This window comes from Numida meleagris, chromosome 8 (genome assembly GCF_002078875.1).
Source record: "Numida meleagris isolate 19003 breed g44 Domestic line chromosome 8, NumMel1.0, whole genome shotgun sequence".
Classification (NCBI taxonomy): Eukaryota; Metazoa; Chordata; class Aves; order Galliformes; family Numididae; genus Numida; species Numida meleagris.
In genome coordinates, this window is record NC_034416.1 from 4,574,676 (window position 1) to 4,598,533 (window position 23,858).

The 23,858-nt window shown below is 50.2% G+C and overlaps 1 protein-coding gene and 1 long non-coding RNA gene across 2 annotated transcripts; both read left to right on the forward strand.

The window, feature by feature from the left end:
• Positions 380 to 14,291, forward strand: LOC110403429. The gene is made up of 3 exons (XR_002441661.1): positions 380 to 463; positions 639 to 2,928; positions 13,259 to 14,291. It is a non-coding gene; the product is annotated as an uncharacterized LOC110403429 (long non-coding RNA).
• Positions 15,842 to 18,501, forward strand: LOC110403362. Its single transcript, XM_021406497.1, has 3 exons — positions 15,842 to 16,020; positions 16,578 to 17,132; positions 17,286 to 18,501. Exons 2-3 carry the CDS (start codon positions 16,985 to 16,987, stop codon positions 17,747 to 17,749), a joined length of 612 nt encoding a protein of 203 aa, XP_021262172.1. The 5' UTR covers positions 15,842 to 16,020; positions 16,578 to 16,984; the 3' UTR covers positions 17,750 to 18,501.

Genomic DNA, 23,858 nt, shown 5'->3' on the forward strand with positions numbered 1-23,858 from the left:
TTTGTCTAGTGTATTGAAATATTATTCCATACAGAGCGGGATTGCTCATGAACAAAAATGAATTTCATTTTGTTGCTGGGATTGTGCATCTGCCCTGGTCGTGTTGCAGTGCTTGGGCTGTGCTATAAGGTAAATTCACCTGTGTGTATGCACATGTCCTGGGGCAGTGTGTACCATCTCCCTCTGACACCAGTGGGCAGGAGAAAGGTGCAAATCTGGCAAAAATGCAAACTCTCTCATCGCATCTGCCCATAGGTAGGTGTTCTCCCTGGAAGCTTGCCTGGCTTTGATGGCATTGGTGAGTCCATGCATTTCAGAGGAAGTTTGTGTAGTGTGCTTAGTAGCCATTAAATGAACACTTTTGACTTTTCCAGCGTTTCGTGAGAGATGTTTTGGTGGCTGAAAAAATGGACTGAGCCCTTTCCATGTTCAGTGTGCAGCTGGTTGGTGGTGGTGTCTTCTGGTAGGTCGGTTGCCTATTAAACCCCACAGCTGGAGACTGCCTGTTTTGTGGGAGAAACATAAATTCTAACATTGATAGCTTACATCTTGGTGCTTCGTGGCTGCAACATTAATGATCTGTTATTGTCTTTTTTATTCCCCCCTTGTCCTTGTGTTTTTTTTTCTTTTTTGTTTAGTTTTGTTTAAGCACCCAGAAATCAAATATTAACCTGATTATGAATTCAGCGTTACATGTAAGGCGGGGAAGAGCTGCAGGTGGTGACAGACAACTGGCTCGCGTTTGATCTGGCAGTTTTCATCTACGCCACCATTTTATTCCTGCTGTGGGACTGCAACAAAATGGTGGCTCACTCGTTCTGAGCCTCGGTGATGAATCGGGTGTGTGAAATCCCAGCCCCTGTGTGCCAGGGACTGCGCTCACTCCGCAAAAGAGCGCGCTGAAAGACGTACTCTTGCTAGTATGCGATGTACAATAGGATCTCCTACTGGGGAGCGGGGAAGGAACTACATTAATTCTTCTCATGGGACGGGGATTTAGGAATTTCATCGTTCAGTGAGTTTTTCCACACACACACACACACACACGCACACCCCCCCCTCATGTTTTCTTTGGGTAAGGAAGGGAGATAATCTCTTTGGAGCATATGTACAGGAATGCTTGCTGTGATGCCTCTAAGGCAACCAAGTGGCAGGCATGGCTGCATGTCTTCAAGTAGCCCCCGTGCTTCCTCCTGTAGGCTCTGGGATGAGTTTTACTTCAGAATTTTGCCCAGCAGAGCCTGGGTGCAGAGGGAGCTCGGCACTCCCAGGGTGCACAGCTGAGCTGGCCCTGGCTTGGGTGCCCTTGAGATTATGAATCTCTTGGAGCAGATCAGGGCTGCAGTTTGGGAAATCCCTTCCTAGCAGAGATTTCTGTTGACCCAGAAATGCCAAGCGCCCACTGCCCATTTCTGACGTCCCCAAAGAAAGCTGTGGCAAGGCATTGTGTTACTCAGCAAGGTCAGAGCTGGCTTCTTTGGCTGAGCATACTGATTTCTGCCTTCTAGAGATCTCCCGGAGTTATCTCAGTCATCAACCTGGGATCTCCCAAATGACCTCCAGAATGGACACAGGGTGCTCAGTTCCACTTTGATGCCCTGTCACGTGAAGAGATGGTGCTTGGCCAGTGCCTGAACTAGCAGCTGACTTCTGGAGACCATGGGGAAATCCACATTACTTATAAGAGAAATTATGCATGACTCAGTTTCCCCACTCTCTCAAGTGATGAGGATCTAGAAAATTAATTTCTGACCTGGGGCGGGACAAGAGGTGCTGCACCAGGCCCTGCCTTAACAAGCATCCAACATTGAGCATGCCTGGGTCCATCCATTAATGAATTAAGAATGGGCAGCACCTGATGCTAACTTTGAGCTACTGGGAACCAAGAAATGCAGGGTGTGAGGAAATGGCATCAGCAGAGCTCAAAACAGAGGTTGGGAGTGTTGGTGGATTCCTGTTAGACCAACACTGTGCTGTGCCCTGTGTGAGAAAACTGAAGGTTTTACTTTTCCACTTCAGTTGAGGGATGTGGACAAGCCTATTTCAGCCAGAAACCCTGCTACCAAATTAGAGAGTTGCCCAAGGGGAGATGACTTTGCTTTGGGCTTGCTGGGAGGACAGGTCAAGCTGTGGTGGAACAGTCTGAAGGGCCATGTTATTTCTGTGGCCAAAAGCTCAAGCTGGTGTTGGCATTTGCCCTTCTCTGCCGGAAAAGAAACCTTCCTCGTGAGTAACTGACTGAACATGACAATCCTCCTTATTCAGAGAGGACCAGTAGGGATCCCACAGCCATAGCTGGTCAAAAAGAACCATTCTGATCAAACTGAAGTGTCTCTTAAGAACCTTCTGATTCTCATTGTACAATAATAAAGAAAAGAATATAACTATCTGGGCCAATAATATTCAGAATCCAGTGTGTGTCCTCCCCAGGTTCTTCTGTAGGAGCTGCTCTGGATGTGTTGTATATGTTCATTTATACAGCAAATTGGATGGATTGTGGCATGGGTTTATCGTCTTCGAGGCTTAGAAATCACCCTTCACAACTCTGGGCTGACTGATGTATTTATTGGTAATCTATTGACATTTATTGTTCAATGATAACTTAGAAAATGATTTTTGTGCTGGGATGAACTTCAGAACAAACACTACTTCAGCACAACATTTTTTTTGTTTCAAGTTTTCTTCGTCCTTCAGCCTCACAGTTGTGCCTAAAACTGTTGTGTATCGATAAGAGCTTCCTTCCACCCATAATTTACTCTCTCCTTCTGTTCCCTGCTGTAAACAAGCCATTAAAAATGTGTTTATGACATCACAGTTGGTGACCATGGAAATGACTTTGATGTTAGAAAGACAAATATAGCATCGTGATTTCACGGCAGGATCAAGGCTGGAGAAGACCCTTGTTCAAATGGCGGGTAATTAACAAAGGTGATGGAGGGAAAGCTTGAAAAAAAACTGAAGGGCCAATTGACCCAGTATGATACATTTTAAAGTTTCCCTCAGTGTAGGGCTCCTGATGCTCATGGTAAGGCTGCATCCATCATTTCCACAAACTGCTGAAAATAAGCCATCGTTTTCACATTCATTTTATTAAATTGTTATCATTACATAATTCAGAGGTGGTGGGATCGAGTCTGCTAGGGAAGTAATAACAGAGTCCTTCCTGGGCTCACTTCTTTGAGCAGTTGTTCCAACACTTGTAATTGTGAATAGAATAGTCTCTGAAAAGACCTCCTCAAATTCAGGGAGAGATGAGAACAATAGGGTAGAGATTAAAAAATGTGGTTCCTCTTGGCTAATTGTTTTTAATAAAATGGTAAAAGTGAAGAAAACACCAGGAAACTATAATTAGGATGATAATGCTTTGTTCTACAGAAATATGTGCCCTGTTGCCTCTCCTATTACAGAGCAACAAAGGGAATGAAGTGGAAGGGAAGGGGAAAGTAGGGATGAATGGGGGTTGTTAAATACTGGACTGGAAAGGTCAATAATCTCGCCTGGAAGGTAAAGCCAATGCCAAACCTCCAGCAGGGCTGCTCTGAGCACTGCCCAGCCTGCACACAGAGCTGTTTGGGCAGGGAGGAAAGGGTGACTTCATTCTTGCAGGGTGGATGTGGGGCACATGGGGCCCTGGCAGTGCCCCAGCTTTGCTCCAGGCTTGTATCCTTCTGGGTGACACACTTCTCTTTTCTCCACTCTGGCCTGGTAGCAAGCCCTGCTACAGAGATAGGAGATTGCCATAGCACACGTCTGTTTGCAGTGCTCACCTGCTGGATAAAGGCTGTGGGTGTTAATTTTATTTATTTGCATTTTTTTTTAAGCAGCATAAAAGGCATGAGGGAGCAAAAACTGGAGGGAAAAGGAAAGCTTTAAAAGTGTCTGGGGTTTCTTTTGTTTTGCTTATGGCCAATGCCCAATTAAGACATGGGAGAGGGGAAGCATTTCTTGTCCAGCAGCCTCCAACGCATCTCCTGTAGTGAGGCAGGAATGACCAAATTTGACATCTGTGAGAACAGCAAGACAAATCAGAAAATATCATCTTACTCCAAAGAAGAAGGAATGAATCCTTTCAGTCTCAAGCAAAGAAGCAAGAAAGATCCCAAAATCAAGCGTTTTAAAGCACTCCTGGGTCACATTTAGCAGCTGGCATGGAGCAGCAGGGAAGTGCGCGGTGTAGTTACTGCTTATTTTGCGGGCTTTATTTTGTTTGTTTCGTTTTTATTCTTTCAGACTCCAGACAGAAAACAATGTAGGTTTGCCTTGTGGGAGAGGATGAGAATGTCTCTTCCAGGGTTGCAGAGCTGCCCCTGAGCAGCCAATGTGCCCTTGCTACCGGACTTTGTCCCCTGAGTCGTGTTGATGCACGAAACGTTCTGTCCTCTGCCAGCAAAGCTCTCGTGATTTCAGATATATTGTCTGAGCACATCCGTCCGAGGACGGGCAGAGACCACCAACGCTCTAGCTCCAAACAGGCTTTTTTCAAAGGGAAAAATGGTGGATTCTCACCACGGTGATTATAGGGGATTATTCTGGGATTCTCAGAAGTATCTGAAAACCAATCTTTCTAAGTTATTTCTGAATAGCTATTGAATGGATAATTTCCATACCCATTATCAAAATGATGCGCTGGTGGTGAAATTTAGCTGTATTGTATTTGATCAGTAATTGGTGAAATGTTTTCCTAGGGTTAAAAGTAGCGTCGGCAACAGCTCTGTGTAGGGATTTACAAGGTGTTTAGATATATTTTTATGTATTCAGTTGCTTTATGCTACCCGAATGCTTTGATGGTGTGGAGAAAGCTAACGGGATTTATTTTAGTATTTAAAGACAAGCTGAAAAGACTTTTACCTTCCAAGACCCAAGTTCAGAGTTGCACCGCTTCTGTTATCTGCTGGTGACACAACAACATCTAAAACAACACACGATGCTGAAGTCTTGGCAATTAATGTCTTGCAGGTCTGGAGAATAGGGCAGGCTCAAAAGAAATCAATGGAAATGCAATTACCAAGGAAAACATTGCTGCTAAGACTGAAAACTTTCCTTAGTTTAGTTTGTTTCTTTCTGTTTGTGGCAGAAAAATATAAGATTGCACCATATCCTGGATTTCACCTTGCGTTATGTAAAAAAAGAATTTGGGAAACTGTCGCCCAGCTTTTCCACTAAAACAAAGAGAAGATTGAGGCTGGGAGAGAGTAAAAATGGTGATTTGGAAAGGAGAACCACACTCCCACCTCCCCCATTTACAGTTACAAGTAAACTGAAAAGCTAAAGGCCACCTTGAGGTGCCATGTTTATAAACCCAGTCTGGGGTAACGTGATAAGGAGAGATTTTTGTAATCAACTTTAACATTGCTTGATATAACACATAGAACCTCAAACCATTGCAAGCCAAGAGATCAGATATTATAGATCAGCAAGTGTGGCCTAACTTATCACCAGGCTAAATGGTATGAAACAAAGCTTTGCATCAGCTGAATAGTGATTAAAATTTTTTGGTAGCAGCATTTAATTGTTGTGTATTTGAGGTAAATTTGCTTAGGTTCAAAATACTGCACCGGCAGAGTATTTGTCTTCTTATTCCAAAGTATCTTTAATGTTTGTGTTTCCCATAGAAGACCTTACCAGTTTCCATTTACTGGCTCTTCCATACTGCTCTGCTTGCTCTCACCCAAGGGATGGGGACCCTCATGGAAAGTTCCACCCTTGGGGCACCAGCAGAAAAAGAAGTTGGGAAGGAGAGGAAAGAAAATGCAACACATCCACCTTGGATGCCATGCAACACATCTAGTGGGGGGAACTGCCAGGGAAACCATTTACATGCACTCTCCTTGTCAGAAGAGCAAGCAGGCTGAAAAAGTTGGATGTGCGCAGTAAGTGGAAGCTGACCCGGGCAGCCTTGATTTACATAGCGCACACTTGGGACCTGCTCATTACCACATCCCCCTAATCATCACCTCTACATGATGGGCACATGGACGTGAATATGCCCCAGGATCCCCAGCACTTCATTTTCCTTGCAGCCTCCAGCCTAGCTCTTTTGCAGTTCTTGTGATATGACAGATGCACATATCATTGAAAGCAGGTCTTGCATGGCATTACACAATGTAAATCAATAATGTGAAAATACAGCCGTTAACACAATGTACAGTTTTGCCTATTACTACAATGCCCTGCTTGTTCCAAAAGAAAGCAATTTTATGCTCCACTGAAGCATGGTTTGCTTCGCCTTCAACTAGCGGCAAATGCCAGCTACTGCAAAACGTAAGCGTTACGCAAGCAATGTCCTGGATTTATTTATATGTATCCATGCAAAGACTAATTTCCTCAAGGACTGGGGCTGGATTGCGACACTGGGACAGAGTCCCTGGGAAAGAGGGGCTGAACTGCTCTGACCCTGCCTCCACCAGCGCTCAGGTCCTCATCCAGCAGAGCCGCAATGCCTCATGCAACTCATTGCATCCTGTTGGATGAGATGTATGGAAACCATACCATGAAGCCTCTGACCCTGTAGTTACAGAAATGGGCCTGATCAGCTGCTCCTGCAGGCTTCAATTCAGGTAGAAATTAGTTCCTTTCAGCTCAGCAGGGGTCTGGCCAACACCAGGGGTTCATCCAGGAGGGGCCAAGTGCTGGGGTTCATCATTGGGCCCTTCTGAACCTTCTGGGTTTTGGTCCATGACACAGAGCTGTGCCCCTCTCTTGTGGGCTGTCATTCATGGAGGAGAAGAGAAAACAATCCTGTCGGCTTTATTATTTCTATTATATGGCCTAGATTAATTTTGATTTTCCTTTGTCTCCTTTGTTGTGTTTATTTCAAGGGATTTCTGTCACCTCCCTTCTATACTTCAATGTATCTGGAAAATATCTGTCAGGAGTGATTGTGTATGACTTGAAGAAAGTGCGATTTTTAAGACTTAAATTCACTTTAACATCCACACTGCTTTCTATTCTTTTTTCTCCCCACATTAACGTGTCTCCGAGCTGAAGCTCCCACAGCTGACAGCGCTGTGTACGTTATTAGAAATTACTGCCACAAGACTTTTCCACCACCAGGTTCCTCTCTCTTGCATTTTTTGCTCTAAATATGAGGCTTGCAGGGAATCGTCATGTGCTGAATATTTGCATTATGACCCAGGATGCTCTGAATATACAGCATCAAGGAGCTGAAGGAGAACTGCAGAGGAAATCCTAGATCCTCCGAAGAAAATTCCCCAAAGCCATAGACAAATATTTTCGAATGTGAATGGCATTCCGCTGCTCTGACAATTCTCTTTAAATACAGCATTGCCATAGACGACTAGACAGACAGACACATACGGTTGACATTAGCATGTAGCTTCTGCTGTCACCCGCAGACAAGCTGCGTGGATGGAATGATGATGCTCTTGGCCTGACTTTGGGGAGTTTCACATATTAGACAGTACTAAAAGAATTTTTAATTGGACTCATTTTACTTTTTTTTTTTATCAGAAACGAGACAATGCGTGCGAACCCCTGTGGTTACTGTAGTCTCAATCAGCTGCCAAACAATATTATAGAAGTTATGATTGGATTAATGAAACGCTTGTAACAAAATTAAGATTGCAAGGAAATTATCCTATTAGGGGCTTTAATTTAAACTGGTGGGACAAAATTAGTCCTAAGTTAGAGAAAACAACTAATTGACTAGATATCGCTCGATTGATAAATGCACCAGTAGGATCCTGCTCCTCGGGTGCCACTCTGCTGTCTGTATGGATTTTGAAGGACAGTACATCAGCAGCCCTATTCCATCTCCTTTTGCATTGAGGAGGTGCTGAGCTCTGAAGGTGCAGAGGAAGGAATGGTTTGGGATGGGACTTCCTTGGGATCCTGACCACTCTGTTGCAGTCATCCAGCATTGACACCAACACGGCTTCCACCACTGGGACATGAGGATGAGATAAGAACTCGCTTCTGCCTATGGCCTCATATCCCACCCAGTAGAGGATGCCTCAATGCTGGAGACGGACTGGTCTAAGCTTTGTTCTCCAAGAAAACGAGACTAATGCCCTAGGCTGTGATTTTGGGAACTGACAGAGTGCTGGTCCCTTTCCTTGGTGTGATTTTGGGAAATGACAATAGGACAGGGCAGGTATTCTGGGTGCCAGTTGCACATGGCAGGAATGGATGGGGTGGAGGAAGGAGAAAGGGAGTCTTGTCAGGTCTGTAAGGAGATCTCTCTGATGCTGATAACCTGCAAAGCTGAATCTCTTTGAGACAGGACCCGTGGTGTTGGTAAAGGCTATCAGAGAGCAAACACGAATCCCTGTGGACCTGGTGGATGCTATCCACAGTCAGGCTGGGGTTTCCCTTGATTTCCATTACCCCGTCAGATCTCCCCAGCTGCCCACAGCATTTCGAATGTGCTCCTGGCTGCCTAAAGGCAAAGCTCTGTTTCCTCCAGAAATCTTGCCTCTTTAGGAAAACATTTCCTGTGCTTGTGTCTGTCCTTGGCCCTCAAGTGGTAAATCCCAGGCAAATAAAACTGTATTTAAAGCAATAAATTCACTGCCTTTCCTCTGAGGCTTTATTTTCTCATTTAGTGACCCCTTGTTCCCCATCTCTTTGACACTTCTCCGATGTGCATTAAGCAAATATGCAATCATCCTTTCACTCTCTATCTTTGCTTTCATTATGATTTTTTACACTTCATTACATTTCCCTCTATAATTGCAACTCTTTATTGTACCAAAGTTTTATGGCTCTTTCCTCTCTTCTCTCACTTCTTGTGTTTCTTTGTTATTCACGTTAGCTTTTCTTGACACTGTGTTCCTAGTACATTTTCTAGATGTCAAGCAAACTCTTAGGCCTAAACTCATTTATCTTTGAACACTTTCCATTTCCACTTCAGTGCCCTACCCCAATGAATTCCATCCAGAACTTCCTTTTCTTCTAAAATTGGCTGTGCTGCTTTTATTCAGTGTTCTTCCCTTTTTAGGCCTAATTATAAATCCGATTGTTAGCCCCTGAATGCTTCCACGAGCTCCATTCATTTTCAAGCACGGTTCTGCCATAACTGCCTGGGGAAGTTGCGTGACTGCCCTTTCAAAATCCTAAGATGATCCATAGGAGAAAGAGGGATGTTATTTCTAACCTAAATTAAACCCTCGCACAGGATCAGGCTGTCCGTCCCCACAGCATGTCTGCCTTCCCCAAATTTAGTTGCCTCAAGAAGGAGAAGGATGCTCAGCATTGGGGTTGACCCCAGCTCTGATGGGCTTGAGTGCAGGGATCGGTTGAAATCCCACTGCTCCTTCCAAAGAGGCTCAAAGTGGCTCATGGCTCATTCTCCCAAGCACACAAACCACTGCTTTCCTTCAGAATTTGGTACTAGCTGCTTGAATAACTCTGCCTGGGTGTCACTGAGCTGGTTTGGTTGAAATTCAGATTGGTGGCTTGGTCATGTGGGCTGTATGGGGAACCCTTCTGTATGACACGATGGATTTGGGATTTGTTCCCTAGATACACCTGGCAGCATTTGCCTTTTCAGTTCAGGTGTTCAGGAGGCTTATTTAGCTTTGTCCAGGCTGAATATTCTCAGGAAGGGAACAATCAGAGCTGGGAGCATGGTCTGAAACAGAGATCAAACAGGAACATGATGCTCTTCTTGTGCAAACGTTGGCAGGATCTGCTGAGCTCTCAAAGAAGCAATGCAGCACTCTTCTTTCTCCTCCAGAACTGCCCTCGGAGGGATGTGATGACAAAGATAATTGCTCTTGTCCACTTATTTACTGATTTAACCTGATTTCTTCCTGTTCTTGGAGTGTCTGGAAAAAGCATGAATAATGTGATGACAAAGTTCATCCTTTGCTCTGAGTCGAGGAGGAGAATGTCATTGACTGTGCACACCTGGGGCACTGTCATCCCCAGCCAGCATGGGGCTGCTCTGCTCTGCTCTCTAGGCATTGCTTGCTCGTGAAAGCACCCTGCTCTGACTCCTTGTGACCTTTCAGACCACTGCTAAAGCAGTGTCAGCAACCCTAAATGATACAGGGTGCTGGTTCTGCAGGAATGTGAGCGATAGCAGTGCACCCTGAGGTGCGTAGATACGTGTGGCCATGCACGTTGCATCAGGCACATACAGAATCTTAGGATCATAGAATGGTTGGGTTGGAAGGGACCTTAAAGCCCATCCAGCCCCAACCTCTGCCATGGGCTGGTTGCCCCTCACCAGATCGGGCTGCCCAGAGCCCCAAACAACCCGGCCTTGGGTATCTCCAGGGATGGGGCACCCACAGCTCTCTGGGCAGATCCACAATATCACTGAGCATCAGTAATTTCCTTTCCCACCATAGGATCACTGCTGTGACTGTAAGCAAATGAACCCAAATGCACTGCAAGGTTTTGGCAATTTTAAATGAACTTTCTTAAGTGAAGCTACTTGAAATGGTGGGATCCATCATGAATTTATTGGTTTTGGTGTGGCAGCTGTCTCCAGCAGGTGTAGGGAAATGTTGGGGTGTTTTAGCTTCCACCTGAAATGTTTATCCCAGTTTGCAAAACCATTTGTTGTTTGGAATCTTTGCATATTCCTATCTGTGGACAGAGTGTTATGTCTCCCTTTAAAATATCTGGCAGATAGGGATAGGGAGATGTCTTAAGCAGCTTCTCTGTATCAGACCAGTCAAAACAGATGACCTGAAAAAAATCAGCTATCATGTAATGTATCATGTAAATAAGTACATCTCATGATTTTGCTAAGTATCTACAGTCAGCTGTACACACTGGGTGACTATGACTGGATTATTATAGTCTGTCATTTCAATATGAATTCAGACAATATTTTAAGTGGGTATTATTTAATAGGCTGGAAGAAGCCTTTGGAGCTGTTATTAACTCTCATGTAAATGTGCATTAAAGCAATTTGAGCAGGCGTATCATCTTCCTGTGGACCGCATGGCTTCCCTGGAATGGCTGAGGGCTCAGTACCACACCAGAGCTGCCACCCTCGGGGATGAGGATTCTGGCTCTGGAAGGTGTGCAAATCCCCAAGCTGGTAAGCAGGCGGTTTGAGGGGTTGCAGCTGTGCTTGGCAGGATGAAGTTTAACATGAGACTTGGACTTCAGAGATGTTTTCACCAAGTCATCATGGGTTGACTTCACCAATCACTTCACTGCAGCTGCAGCTGAGAAAAACAGGCAATCAATGGGGATGAAACCCCACCTGGCACACAAAGCTGTTTGCTGGGGATGCTGCTGTAAGAGACACCTGTGGGAACATAGGGTCTTTTGAACATGGTCTTGAAATCACCATAAGAGTAAGTTGCAACCAGTTGGTTTTCCATCCCTGCCCCAAGCACTTTCCTGCAGCCCCAGCTGCTTCCTTATATTGTGGGCTTTTTTTTATTCAGCTCAATAAAAATCTGTGATTCATTAAGTGCTTGTCATGTTTTGATATGTGGATCAGGAACTGATCAATAGCCAGCCAAATTTAATAAAAAGGAGCTCCATTCTTGGGAAATGAGCTTGTTACCATGCCAACTATCGATCTCTCCTGACAAGCTGCTGTAAGTTGTAAAATGGGGTCCTGATGGGTTGGTTGGTGTCCTCGCTGCCTGCCAGCCTCTACTGCAGCCTCTTCACTTAAGAGACTTTGGAGACAACCCTATTTTTAAGTGCTATGTCTATGTAACTCTTTGGTAGCGGTTCTAGATTGACTGGAGATAGCAGAAATCATTCAAAGGCTGTGTTTTTCTTACTGGCTGTAAGGTGGTGGCAATGTAATGCAGAACGAGCAGAGCTCTGGATGTGCACTGGAGGCTCCTAGGGCAGGGACATGGAGCAGATTGCTGGCTCAGGACATGCCAAGGTGGTCCCTGCCATTGCCTGGTCCCTGCCACAACAACACCGAGCTGTTCTTTGCGATGTTAATGACTTAGTGCCAGCCAAGCAGTGCTGAATGGCACCAAACTGACCACATCAGGTGGATTTCTCCTGGTGATGACAGAGAGAAGGACAGACTTGAATCCCACATCCTCACATTCAATGCGTTGGCATTGCACCCACTCTCTTACATGGGTGATGCTCTGAAACATTTGGGAGATAGAGGTCTGTCAAACACAAATAACATATCCCCAGGGTTTTGGTCTGTCTGACCCATTTGCAATGTTCCTAGATTTTTAATTGCACTTTATTCTCCTTTTATTTCTCAGAAAGAAGGTGGATGTGGCTGTCTGCTGCCAGTCCAGTAGTGGCCCACACCCTTCTCCAGGACTGCGGCTTAAGGCCAGGGTTGGAGGTTTTAAGATTGGATGGTGAATGGCTTGTTGGTTGTCAAGTGTTTGTAGGCTGTGGAAATCCAACTCTGTGCTCTGTACAGTCCCTGTGTCTCCCCTAGAGGAGATTATCCATTAAAAGTGAGACAAAGGCAGAATCTGATAGGAAATGATATAAAGATCTCACTGAAAGTCACTTGGGGAGAGAGAGTGTGGTGTGATTCATGGCTTTACCAGATTAAGTACTTTAAAACTTATCTTGATCTGATGTTGAAATTAGCTCTGCTTTGAGTGGGGTGGGACTCAAGACCTCCAGAGATTAGTTCTGACTGATGTTTTTCCATGATTTCATCTCAGCAATGTGGTGTGAGGTCTAACACAGAAATTAGCATAGAACCTACATTCTTGGGTGTTCCGACCTGCAGGGGGACCTGCATCAAACACCGAATATTGCTGAGACGTACCAGTATATTTGAGGTGCCGGAGCATCCCCAGTCCTTTGGCTCTGTGAAGTAGAAATTCTTGAGCAGAACTATTTGCTGGAGTTATGGCTCTGCCTGCCCTGCTTTCTTCTTACTGTATCCCTCCTCTGTGGGCTGAGCTCAACCCAAGTGCCCCACTTCAAGTTCTCTTCTTTTGAAGGCTTTGCTCTAGTGAAAATCAGCAGACATTGCCACAGAGTCAATTAGCATGAGTCCTTCCATGGAAAGGTCCTTTTGATATATGGCAAAGATATGGTGAGGTGTGAGGACTGGTGTGGCAGCGTGCGTTGAGCAGGGATGGGGTGCAGCACCTCTTGCACTTAAATGTATCATAGAATCATTAAGGTTGGAAAAGAGCTCTAAGTCCATCTAGTCCCACCAGCAACTCGTCACCACCATGTGCCAAATGGAGTCTAAAACAAAACTCTTCCTAAAGTCCAGTGGATGTTGTTATGGGGAATGTCGTCATGAGGAATGCCAGTGCAGAGCCCTGCAGGATTTTCAAGCACTAACAACTGCACCTTGTGTTTGCTGTTGCAGTTTGCATTGCAGCATGGCACCGGTGGAGAAGTAAGACAGCCATATGCCAGCACCACTGCAGTGAGAACGAGAGAGGGGAACCTTCCAGAGCCCACAGGAGGATGAGGACGGTGGCACTTTGCAGGAGCAGAACCGCAGCCCCTGGGCACGCAGCCCTTGCCCTGCTCAGCCCGGCTCTCACACCTGGAACAGCAGACAGCACAGAGGTCCAGCAGGTTTGGGTGATTACTGACCTGGAAAACATCTCTTGCTTAGGAGCTCACCAGCATTAGCCCTGCAGGCAGCTGCCCTCATGGGCAGCATTGCTGCAGAGCAGTGCAAGGGGAAAGTCACAGAGCACAGTGCTGCCAGCAGCTGCGTGTCCCCATCCTCAGCCGTACGCTCCCCAAGGAGCCCGCTTGGCAGCTTCGAAGATTCATCATCAGCCTCACATTGCATCGTGCTTTGGCTGAAAGTTGAGCCGACTGTGTGCTATCTCCGCAGGCTCCCGGTGTGCCTCCCCTCCCTGAGCACACAGCGATGTCTTACGGACAGGATGCGTGTGCTTTGGCTGTATGAAATTGCAGCATTCTTTCTAGGGGAGAAAAAATTTAATTTTGCTCTAAATTCCTCTATAACCAAACCGATCTCCATTTATATCCCAGACAGTAAATCACAGCAACATGAAGTCTCGTGCACAGAACTGAAGTGGTTCCTTAAAGCAAATTTGGCAGGAAATAAGTCATCATCTTGCAAAGCCAGTTCACTCTCATACGCAGCACTCCCTGAGCTCTCCGCTAAAATCTGCGAGCAGGCACGAAAAGTCATTATTTTGAAAAATGGGGCAAGATCTCTGAGTCGTGGCGAGGCCCTGTGAGATGGACCACATGATGCTGCTATCAAAACAACACAGAACTTGGTCAGGGAATCACCCCATGAGTCCTCCCCGACTCCTGGGCTTGCAGCGCGCGGGTACTCAGATATCACAAGGGCCATTAGTTTGGCTCCTTATAAAAACAAGGTCGTGCTGCTCTCACATCTTCCCTCTGCGCTTTCCCTCTTTCTTCTTTCCTCCTCAGCTAATGTTGTGATTTTTTTGTAGGCTTTTTTTCGGCCTTTCTTTCTAGTTTCCATTTCTATCGTGCAAACATGCCACGGTGAAGCGATGTAAGCAATGCATAATATATTTGCCGTAATGTATGATTCATTTACTAGCTTTCATAATTAATGCGGATGTGTTTTACATACACAGAACTTCCTGCCTGCATTTTATGATGTGAACAGTCTTCAAAATCTAATAAAATGTAATCCATTAAAAACAATGGTACTTTTCCTGTTATGAGATTTGTGTGCAGCTTTGCAGCAGGAGCTCAGTGTGGGCTGGTACTCCAAACACCCATTTTTTTGCTGCCTTCTACACAGCTCCTAATTCCAAGGGTAGAAACGGTTTGAATGATCTGTGTTATTCCAGTGATACATGGCTGTGGGTATCCTCCTGCTTTCATGCCTTGAAAACTTTCCAACCCAAATACTTTTTCTATCCGCTGCCTGGAGGTCAGCAACCAGGATGAAATTATGCTGAATTTGTGAAAAAGAAACTTGTAAGGACTGTACAGCAGCATCTGTAAAATATCAGCTAAGTAACGCCAGGATTCCCACCTCCAAGAATCCTTGTCCTTGCTTGGGGCGCACACAGCTCTGGGCCCCACCACCTTTTTGCAGTGCGATTCCTGTGTCTGTTTCCCATCGGTATCGACGCAAGGCAGGGGCTGTTGAAGAGCTCAGGCCATGCGCTTTATCTACACATTATTCTCTTCCTCAGGCAAAACTGGAAACCCCAAACTATTCTGCACCTCGTACTGAAGCTGAGTTACCCTCTGAGCTTTGCTCCTTTATGCAGACAGGTTCGGGAGCAATTCATTTCCTACAGTCACACCACGCATGGGTGGACAATAAATGCCAACAACAAAATCTCCACGAGGACACCAGCACCCACCTGGGGAGCACCATAGCGGGGCTGTGGCTGTCAGCAGGTGAGGAGCATCACCAGCTGCAAGGAGTTAAGTGCGTGTTTTCTGAGGTGGGTTTGGAACTCAGAGCTGTTGGGTATGTCTCGTGTTGTCTGGTTCAGGGATAGCTATTTTTTTTCCCTTGCATCTGAGGAGGCTTATTGTAGTGTTGAGTTATGTGTGCTTCTTGAATATTTAGGGATAGAGATCATGCTGTGTTTTTCCCAGATGGTGGATTTGGGTTGTGTGCTTATTTCTGCCTTTGCTCTTTTTTTTTTTTTTAACAGTTGTTAAATTCATTATTCAGAGGGGAAACCCATACAAATGTGTATCTGTGCTGTGTTAAGGTTCAAGAAAGGCAGCAAGGCAGGGGAGGATGAAGCAGCAGTGCTGTTCTGAGACACCAACATTTGAGGACTGTTTTAAGTGCATCTCATTAATATCAGAGACCTGGCAGCGACTTCTACCTGCAGCAGGTGATGCTGAGGCTTTCCATGCAGCTGTACCTATTTCAGTGCCATCCCCACAGCTGCTTCAACCACAGCATCCCTTCTCCTTAAGCCCAGAAAGTCATGGGGCTGCTCCCCTGGGCTGCCCCAGCAGAGTCATCATGTTTGTGCCTGCACAGAGCCCCAGCAGTGGCAGTATTGGTGATGGGGACTGCCAAATGGCCGGATCCGGGCTGGGGGGCAGGAGGGGGACCGTGCTGGGTGTGGGGGGCTGCCACAGGCCTCCAGTCTACTAAATGGATGAGAAGGCCACGTGCCTACCCAGGTACCTCCTGTCCCCAAAACTGATCTCCATCTTGGGGGGGGGCGGTCTCTGCCCCTCCAGCCATCTCTGCACAACGGGATCCTCTGTTTTTTCCCCCATACGGCGCCGGCTCCGGGTCTGCCCCATGTCACCTGGGTGGAGGGAGGGACAGAAAGCGCCTTCAGGGGAGGGGGCAGCCCGGCCCTGTTCGGGGAAGCGCAACGCGGGGGGGCACCGTCGCTTTTGACGACGGTCAATAGGATTCTCCCCAAAAGCGTTTTGCGGGGGAGGAAGGGTAAATGGGGCAAACGCTGCGCTGGAAGATTTTTTATTCACCCTCCGAGCAGCTCCTGCTCCAGGTGCCGCTGGGGAAGGCTGTGCCCCAGCCCCACGGGGGCGCGCCATGCTCTGGGGGGCTCGGGGGCGCGCAGGGCTCCCCGTGGGCGCGGCGCGGGTGCCCGAGGGGCTCTGCTTGCGGGACAGATGAGGCGGGCACGGGTGGTTCCGGCACCCACAGTACCGGGAGTTTGTAGGATATAAACCATATCTGTGTAAATATAATGTTCCCCCTGCACTAGGAAGCCGCCGCTTCGTTTGCACCTTTCGTTCCCGACGTTTCAGGGCGAGCTGCGATACGACAGCCACAACAGCCTGCGCGTTAAACGGGGAACGGAACAGAAATGGAAATAAACGTCCGCATCTGTCCCGTTTTTAAGATAAACGCTGAAATCACCTCGTGTCTCCCAGTCCGTCCACATTCACCCAAGGACCGTGGGGAGAAGTCAATGTCCAGGGAAAATTTGCAACCGTCACCTGCAAACGAAGGGTGGGAAATCTTACGGGATACAGTGATGGAGCAAAAAGGGGGGAGGGAAAAAAACAGTACATCGGTTGAGCATTGGGAGCCTTTGTGCCCGGCTCGTTTTGGAAGGCAGAGGGGCATCGGGGCTGCCCGTCCCTCCCTGTGCCCTTCCTATGTTGTGCAATGGCCACAGAGAAGCACGCACCGGGGAGCTCTGGGCACGGCCACGTCCCCGAAATTTGCACCTGCGAAGACAGAGCGAGCCAGGCGATGGGAATGTACGACGGAATGGAGAAATATCGAATGTTTCTGGACGTGTGCGTTGCCAGAGGTTTGCACGGTTTGTCTGAAAACACCCAGAGTTAGAGGCGGAGGGGAGGGAGGGAGGATTTTAATAAAAACCATTTGCCACTTGTCTTCAATTAGAGTCCAGACATCCAGCAATAAGGAAAAAAGTCTATTTTTTTTTTCCTCTCTCTCGCAGTCGGGCGAAGAGGTAAACGCGGCTCACATGCAACGGTTTCGGGGCACAGCGTTAAAACGAGAGAGCGAATTCAGGCGTCGCCGTCACCGTTCGCGCCGGCTCCTCCTGCCCCGGCAGCTCCCCGCCTCTCCCCGGCACACGCCGCGGAGCTTTGCACCGCTTCTCCGCACGGGAAGGGCTCCTGCGCCCGCGGACGGATCCCCGACGGCAGCCCCGGGGGCGCGGCCGTGAGCCGGACAGCGGCGGAGCCGCGCTGGAGCGGAGCGCCCTCGGCTTTCTGCTGCCGTCGGGGCAGCCCTTTCCGCGACGGGGGCTTCCCGTCACCGTGTCCCAGGCAGGTGATGGGCACCTCGGGATGTGACAACACCCCCCCGATATTCCCCTGCATCGGAGTGTCCGTGACAAATAGAGGCAACGCGAGGCAGGAAAGGGGGAGGAGGGAGAGAAAGGCGCGCACACAATAGCCAGGCAAATTGTTAGTAACTCCGGCGTTCGGGGAAGCCGGTCCTGGAACTGCTCTCTCATCAGTCACCGCTCCTGAAGTGATAGTAAAAATGCATCTAAACACGCTGCGGTGTGATGTATAAAAGCACAGCGGGATGAGCTGCTTTCCAAAAAGGGACTTGGTGATTGGATATGCCCTGGCATGATTGACAAGAGCTTAGTTTGGTAAAGAGAAGACACGCAAGCTTTCACAGCGGGATTTCTTTTCTAAAATATATCACACTAGCCTTTGAAAAGCGCCGCACACTATAAGGGAAATAAGGTTGCTTTATAGTGCGCTGACATTTCTTTAAAACACAACTAAGATCAAAAAAAGAAATAAAATGTGTTCCAAACACAATGTTTTAATTAGTTTATTCTGTGCATTTGCTTTTATCTGGTGTATATATCACGGATCCCCACCCTTTAATTAAAACAACTGGCTGCCTATACAACAGCGGAGACAAATGCTTAACTTTCTCCTTTGTACCTACAAGCAAACGCAATTTACTACAGCACTCAGAATAGTTTTTAAAATAAACGTGGTCGCCTCGAAAGCTGTCGGGGAACGGGCGAAGGCAGCGGGAAATGGCCGTTTCCTGGCTCGGAAAACTCGGGGGGAGGCGGATCCCGAGGGCAGCACTGCCCGGTCCGGCCCGGCTCCGCAAAGAGCTGGGGGAGCCGCGGGTGGAGTGGGGCGCGGGGGGTTGCTTGGCTGCTTTTGGGGTTTGGTTTTGTTTCTCTCTCTCTTTTTTTTTCTCCTTTCCATTTTTTTTCCCTTTCTTTTCTTTTTTTCTTTTCTTTTTTTCTTTTTTTCTTTTTTCCTTTTTTCCTTTTTTCCTCCTCTCGGTGCTGCCCCCGTCGAGGCCAAACTCGGCGCCCCTTCTCTAAGGCGAGCCCCCGCCTTACGCTGCCAGCCCGGCTTCTCGTTGCGGACCTGGCGAGGGGAATAAAAACCCTTTAGAAAGCATCGACTCCTTCGCCCCGTGGCAAGAGCACGGTTTATGGGGCGGTTCACGGTGCCGGGGGGGCCCGTCGCTGCCCCCGTGTCCCGCAGCGCGGAGCCTGCGCGGGTCAGCGGAGTAAAGGCGACATTCGATAGGAAAAATAGGGCAGGGCAAGGGAGGGCCGTCTGCTGGCCCGCAGTCACCCCCGGGCACCGCGGTCGCAGTCAGAGGGAGGACTCCATGGGGCAAACCTGGCCCCGAGAGGGGGGGACGTTCGGGCAGTGCCCCCGACCCAGTGCTGCTCTTCACCCAGCTTTGGCCTCAAGGCTTCCAGCGGGGATTTGAGTGGTTGAAAGCCGCTCCTGTAGCGGGACTGTGTCACTCGCGGAGCCGCGGCCGTTTTGCCCGCTCCGTGCCCCGGCCCGTTGGGGTTCACCCCCTCAGACCCCCGTAAGGGCTGCGCATGGAAGCATCCCTGGGGCGTTTCGTTCCCTTGTGCTGCGAATGGAGCGGTGCGGGCAGAGGAAGGAGCGGCAGCGCGTTGTACCCCGCAGCGTTGCGGCGGCACCGCTTTTCCTAGGGAGAAAAAAAAACGAAAGGGAATGGGCAGATCTCCCCCAAGAGATCGGCGGGGATGGGACCCCTCGGGAGGAGCCCGCCTGCTCCCGGTCATTGTGAGACCATTCTGTTTCCCCGGGATCTCCCGGAGCGAGGTGTCCCGGGCACGGATGCTGCCGCCGATCCCTCGGCTCCGGGATCTCCCGGCGGCGAGGAGATCATCCGAGCCCCGCTGCACCCCAAGTGGGAATGTCGCGGGTGCAGGTGTCCCCGTCCCGCTCCGCCCCGGGGAGAGCTGCTACAGGTTTGGGGCGGGGGGGGGGGGAGCATGGGGAGCCCCCGAAACCTTGCAGTTCTCCCATGCCCCCCAAAAAGCTAGAGACCGCTGTCTGTGGCCTCAGGGGATGCCGGTTCTAGCTGGGCGATGCGCACGGAGCGGTTTATTACCGGGCTTTACACCTGTTGAGAGGCCCCAGGAGGGCTCAGCGGGGGGCCAGACCCGAGGGCCAGGGTTCAAGTGGGGCTCGGCACTCACGTCCTTTGGCTGCCCCGTCTTCCGCCGGGGCTGCGGAGCAGAGGCTGCGAGTCAGGGAGCGGAGCTGCCCCGCCGGGTGCAGAGGCAGAGGCGTGGGGCAGCCCCGGGAGAGCCCGGAGCCGCCGGGGCCCAGGCAGCCGTCGGGGGCCGGGCTGGGCCGCTCCGCAGCGCCGCCTCGTGCCCGGCTCCGCTCCGGGCCCCGCTGGGAGCCGCAGCCCGGGTTTCGGCCCGGCTCGGCGACATCGGCATCGGCACCGGCGCCGGCGGGGCCTTCCCGGCCCCCTCGGCTCGCACCGGCGTACGGCCGCTCCATCCGGCCCGGCCCGGTGGACTCGGAAACAAACAGAGCTCGGGGACGTCGACCTCGGGACGCCGGGCACAGCGTGGCTCTGTCCCGGCAGCTGATGCCGGGCCGGCGGCCCTGAGGCCGGGATGCCCCCCCGGAGCCTGGGGCTTGCGGTTGCCCCTCAGGGCTCAGTCACGCAGAAAGGCTGCCTAAAGTCTGTGTCCCCCGCAAGAGAGGGACAATAGAACCACCCTCCGGGTCACAGGTCACCTCCTCGCTGATTGAGATATTCCCCGCTTTCCCCCTCTATCCCCTCCGCTCCTCGGAGGGTCTCAAGAGGGCGATTTCCAGGGGGCGGCCGGGCCGGGGTACCGAGGGCCCAGCTTCCTCCCGTCCCCGGGTCCGCCCCGTGCCTCCTCCCATCGGCCTGGAGACGGGTGTCCCTCTGCCCGGGGAGATCCTTCCCGGGGTAGCTCGCAGGGAGCTGCCGGCACCCTGCGGGGCCGCGACCCCCGACGTCCCCTGCCCCGAGCTTTGCCTCTGCCGCCCCAGGGGGAGACGGAACCCATTCATCCCTTAGCCGCTTGATCTCATCCTCGTGGTTTTCCCACTCTCTTCTGAACCCGACGCGTGGTTCCCTCCCGACCGAGCAAGCAGCTGAGCTCGCACTCATTTTCTCAAGCTGAACTTTTCCCCATCGCCACCAAAGAGGCGAAAATCCCCGGGCCGAGGGCAAAAGCGCCGTGTCGGGACGCTCCCACCGCCGGTGTCCGCACTGTGCCCGGGGCTGCGGGACGAAGCCGCCGCCACCACCACCGTTTCCCCACCGCTCCCGGCTCTCCGCCTGCCCCCGGCCGCCCTCTGATATCCTCTCCCCCTCTCTTTGCCGAAGTTCAGCCCCGTTTACCGCAGCCCCCGACTCTGAAGTTCAAATGTACACATGTGATTCCCCCTCCACTGAGTGACAGCTACAATGGAAACGTCTCGTTCGCTCCCGGTTTGCATTTAATTACACTGGAGATGCAATATGTTTATGGCAGAAGAAAAACTACTTGTCTTTACGCTTGTTAGGGGCAGTCATTTGGCCACGACAAACTGCGTTTTAAAAGCTATTTAGGGCGTATGAAATATTCCTCTCCCTGCCTGGCTCAGGGGATTTTTATTGCTGTTTCCCCGCGTTTGTTTCGCCTTTTCCTCGCACCCTCGGAGGAGGGAAACCCGTTCCCGAAGCTCTCCCTGCCCGCTGTAGGGCCCGGAGACTGCGGGGCTCCTCCCGCCGAAGCTCCCGCACTGTGCCCGGGGCCGGGGCAGCGTAGGGGCCCGACAATCCCGGGGGGAGCTCCGGGCCGGGGCACGCACAGAAGCGGAGTGACCCACACCGCTTTCAGGGGAGCTTTGCGTTTTGATGGCTGTTCCATACCCAAATCATCCCAACCGGGGAAAATATGTGGAAGAAAGGGGATGGGGGAGGAGGGGGGGGAGGAGGAGGGAGAAGAAAGAAAAATAGAAAGGAAATTAAAAGGAAGTAAAAAAGAAAGAAAGAAAGAAAGAAAGAAGGTGGAGGAGAATTACATGACTATCTGTTCCTGACGCCAAGCAGGGCGTCTTTCTCTGTCTTCCCCCCGCGGTGGGAGCCTGCAGCCCACTTCTCTGGGCGCTGCTGTTTGCACGTCTGCAACTGAGATTTAGATTTAAAAGGGAGAGAGCTGCGATGTTCCCCTGCCTCCGGGAAATAACTGCAAGGAGTGCGATCGGTCAGAAATAGCGCTGAATAAAAATGTGAATAAAAATGGAATTTACTGAGGTGTTACAATATGGGCTAGATGGGTATATATTAATAATTATTACGAAGGAACGGAGAAAAAAAATAAATCACAGGCCACACCGACAATGCGCTTAAATAAAGCGAGCAGGGTTTATGCCATTTGTTCTCGCCGACTTCCAAACTGCAGGTCGGGAGCAGAGGGATTTGGGGACCGTCCATACACCCGTGTGGCTCCTGCTCGGCGCAACCCCTCCAACACTCCCCCCCCCCCCCGAAATTGGCGGAGCAGAAATGGGAAACGCATTAAATCAGAAATCTGGGCTCATCCCGCGGCCCGATCAGCTGCGGTGCGGCTTCGGGAGCCGCTCTCTGCAGCGCAGCCCAATGTTCTCCGAAACGGCACTCCTCCCCCAGCGCTGCGAGCGCTTCTTTCTGTGTCCCCCCCGCCCACACCCCCTCGGGATGCTTTCCCCAAAGCTCCGCCGCCAGCGCGCAAGAATTTTTTTTTTTTCGTAAGCGAAATAATAATAAAAATAAAATAAAATAAGTGGCTTTTTATTTTTGAAGCCTCCTCGCCGCACAGCCCCGCTCGCTGCCTCCCCCAAGGCCGGAAGGTTCCCGTGTCCCCCCCCCCCGCCCCGCGCCCGGGGCAGCCGCAGTGTGGGGTGGCCCCGGCGCACCCCATTAGGGGCCGACAATGGCAACACGTGAGGCCGCCGCGCAAGCAGGGGTCAGTGGCCCTCGGCTGCTCCAGATCGGCGACTTCAGAGGCGCGTCCCTCCCCGGCGCTCAGCTGATGGGCTAATTGAATGATGCCCCTTTTTTTTTTTCCCCCCCCCTTTTTTTTTTTTTTTTTTTTTTTTTTTGGGTTGTTGTCGCCGAGAAAACCCACCACGTGCGGAAGGTCATTAATTACTCCCCGGACACTCAGGTAGAGCCTCTGCCGCGTCCCGCCAGCCGCAGGTTGGGGCCGGGCAGTCCCGCTCCTTCCCGAGCACCCCACACCCCCGAGCCCCCCCGGCCCCCGCGGGACGGAGCGCGGAGCGAGGGCGGCCCCGACGTCCCCCGGGGGGGGGGAGGGTCCCCTTCTCCCTCCTCTCGTGGTGCTACGAGCTCGAAATCACGGCGGAGGGACTCACCGTGGCCTGGGCAATGGGAGCGTTACCGATCACCGGTGGGACCTCTCGGGGAGATTTTATAGCGGTGGGTTTTTTTTTTCCTTTTTTTTCTTTTTTTTTTTTTTTTTTTTTTTTGCGCTCCCTGCAAACCCTTAAAATAAAGAAGGCGAAGGCTTTTCCCGGGGGCTGATTGGGGGGAACGATGTGAAAGGGCCGCGGTTATAAAGCGCTGCTTGAAGCGCTGCTCTCAATGCGCCTCTGAACTTGATCAGATTTTACGTTTCCTGCAGAGAGCCGGCGGCGAGCGGAGCTCTGTGCCATGCACAGCGCCGGGCTCCGCGCACCCCGCAGCCCCGCCGCCCTCCTTCTGTCTTTTATTTCCCCTCCTGCACCCCACAGCTCTTTGCAATAGCTTTTCCAGAACAGAAAATGAGGGGATTTATAGCGCTGTCTGCGATTGGTAATTATTGCAAGGCAGAACGCTGCCTTTGCAAAATAAAATTAAGAACAAAAAGGGGAAAAAAAAAAGCAAGAAAGAAAACAAGAAAAAGAATGGAAAAACAACAAAAAATCAAACAAAAAAAATAAAGGGGGAAAAGGAAAGAAAGGGAATGGCGGGGAAAAAAAAAAATCAACGGGTGTATGGAAAATAGCGCGCGGAGCGAACTGCTGCCCGCAAAGTTGGCCGCGGCCCGGGCTGGCTGCGGCGCGGTTTGTGCACCCTTCGCTTTTATTCAAGCCAATTAATACTACTAATAAAATCCCCCAAAGGCGGCACCGCGCCGCTTCGGGCTTTGGGCGGTTTTTGGGTGCAGTTGTGAAGCAGCGCCGGATTTTCGCTTCCCCCCGCGCGCTGCCCTTCTCCTCGCGGCGTGGGGCTC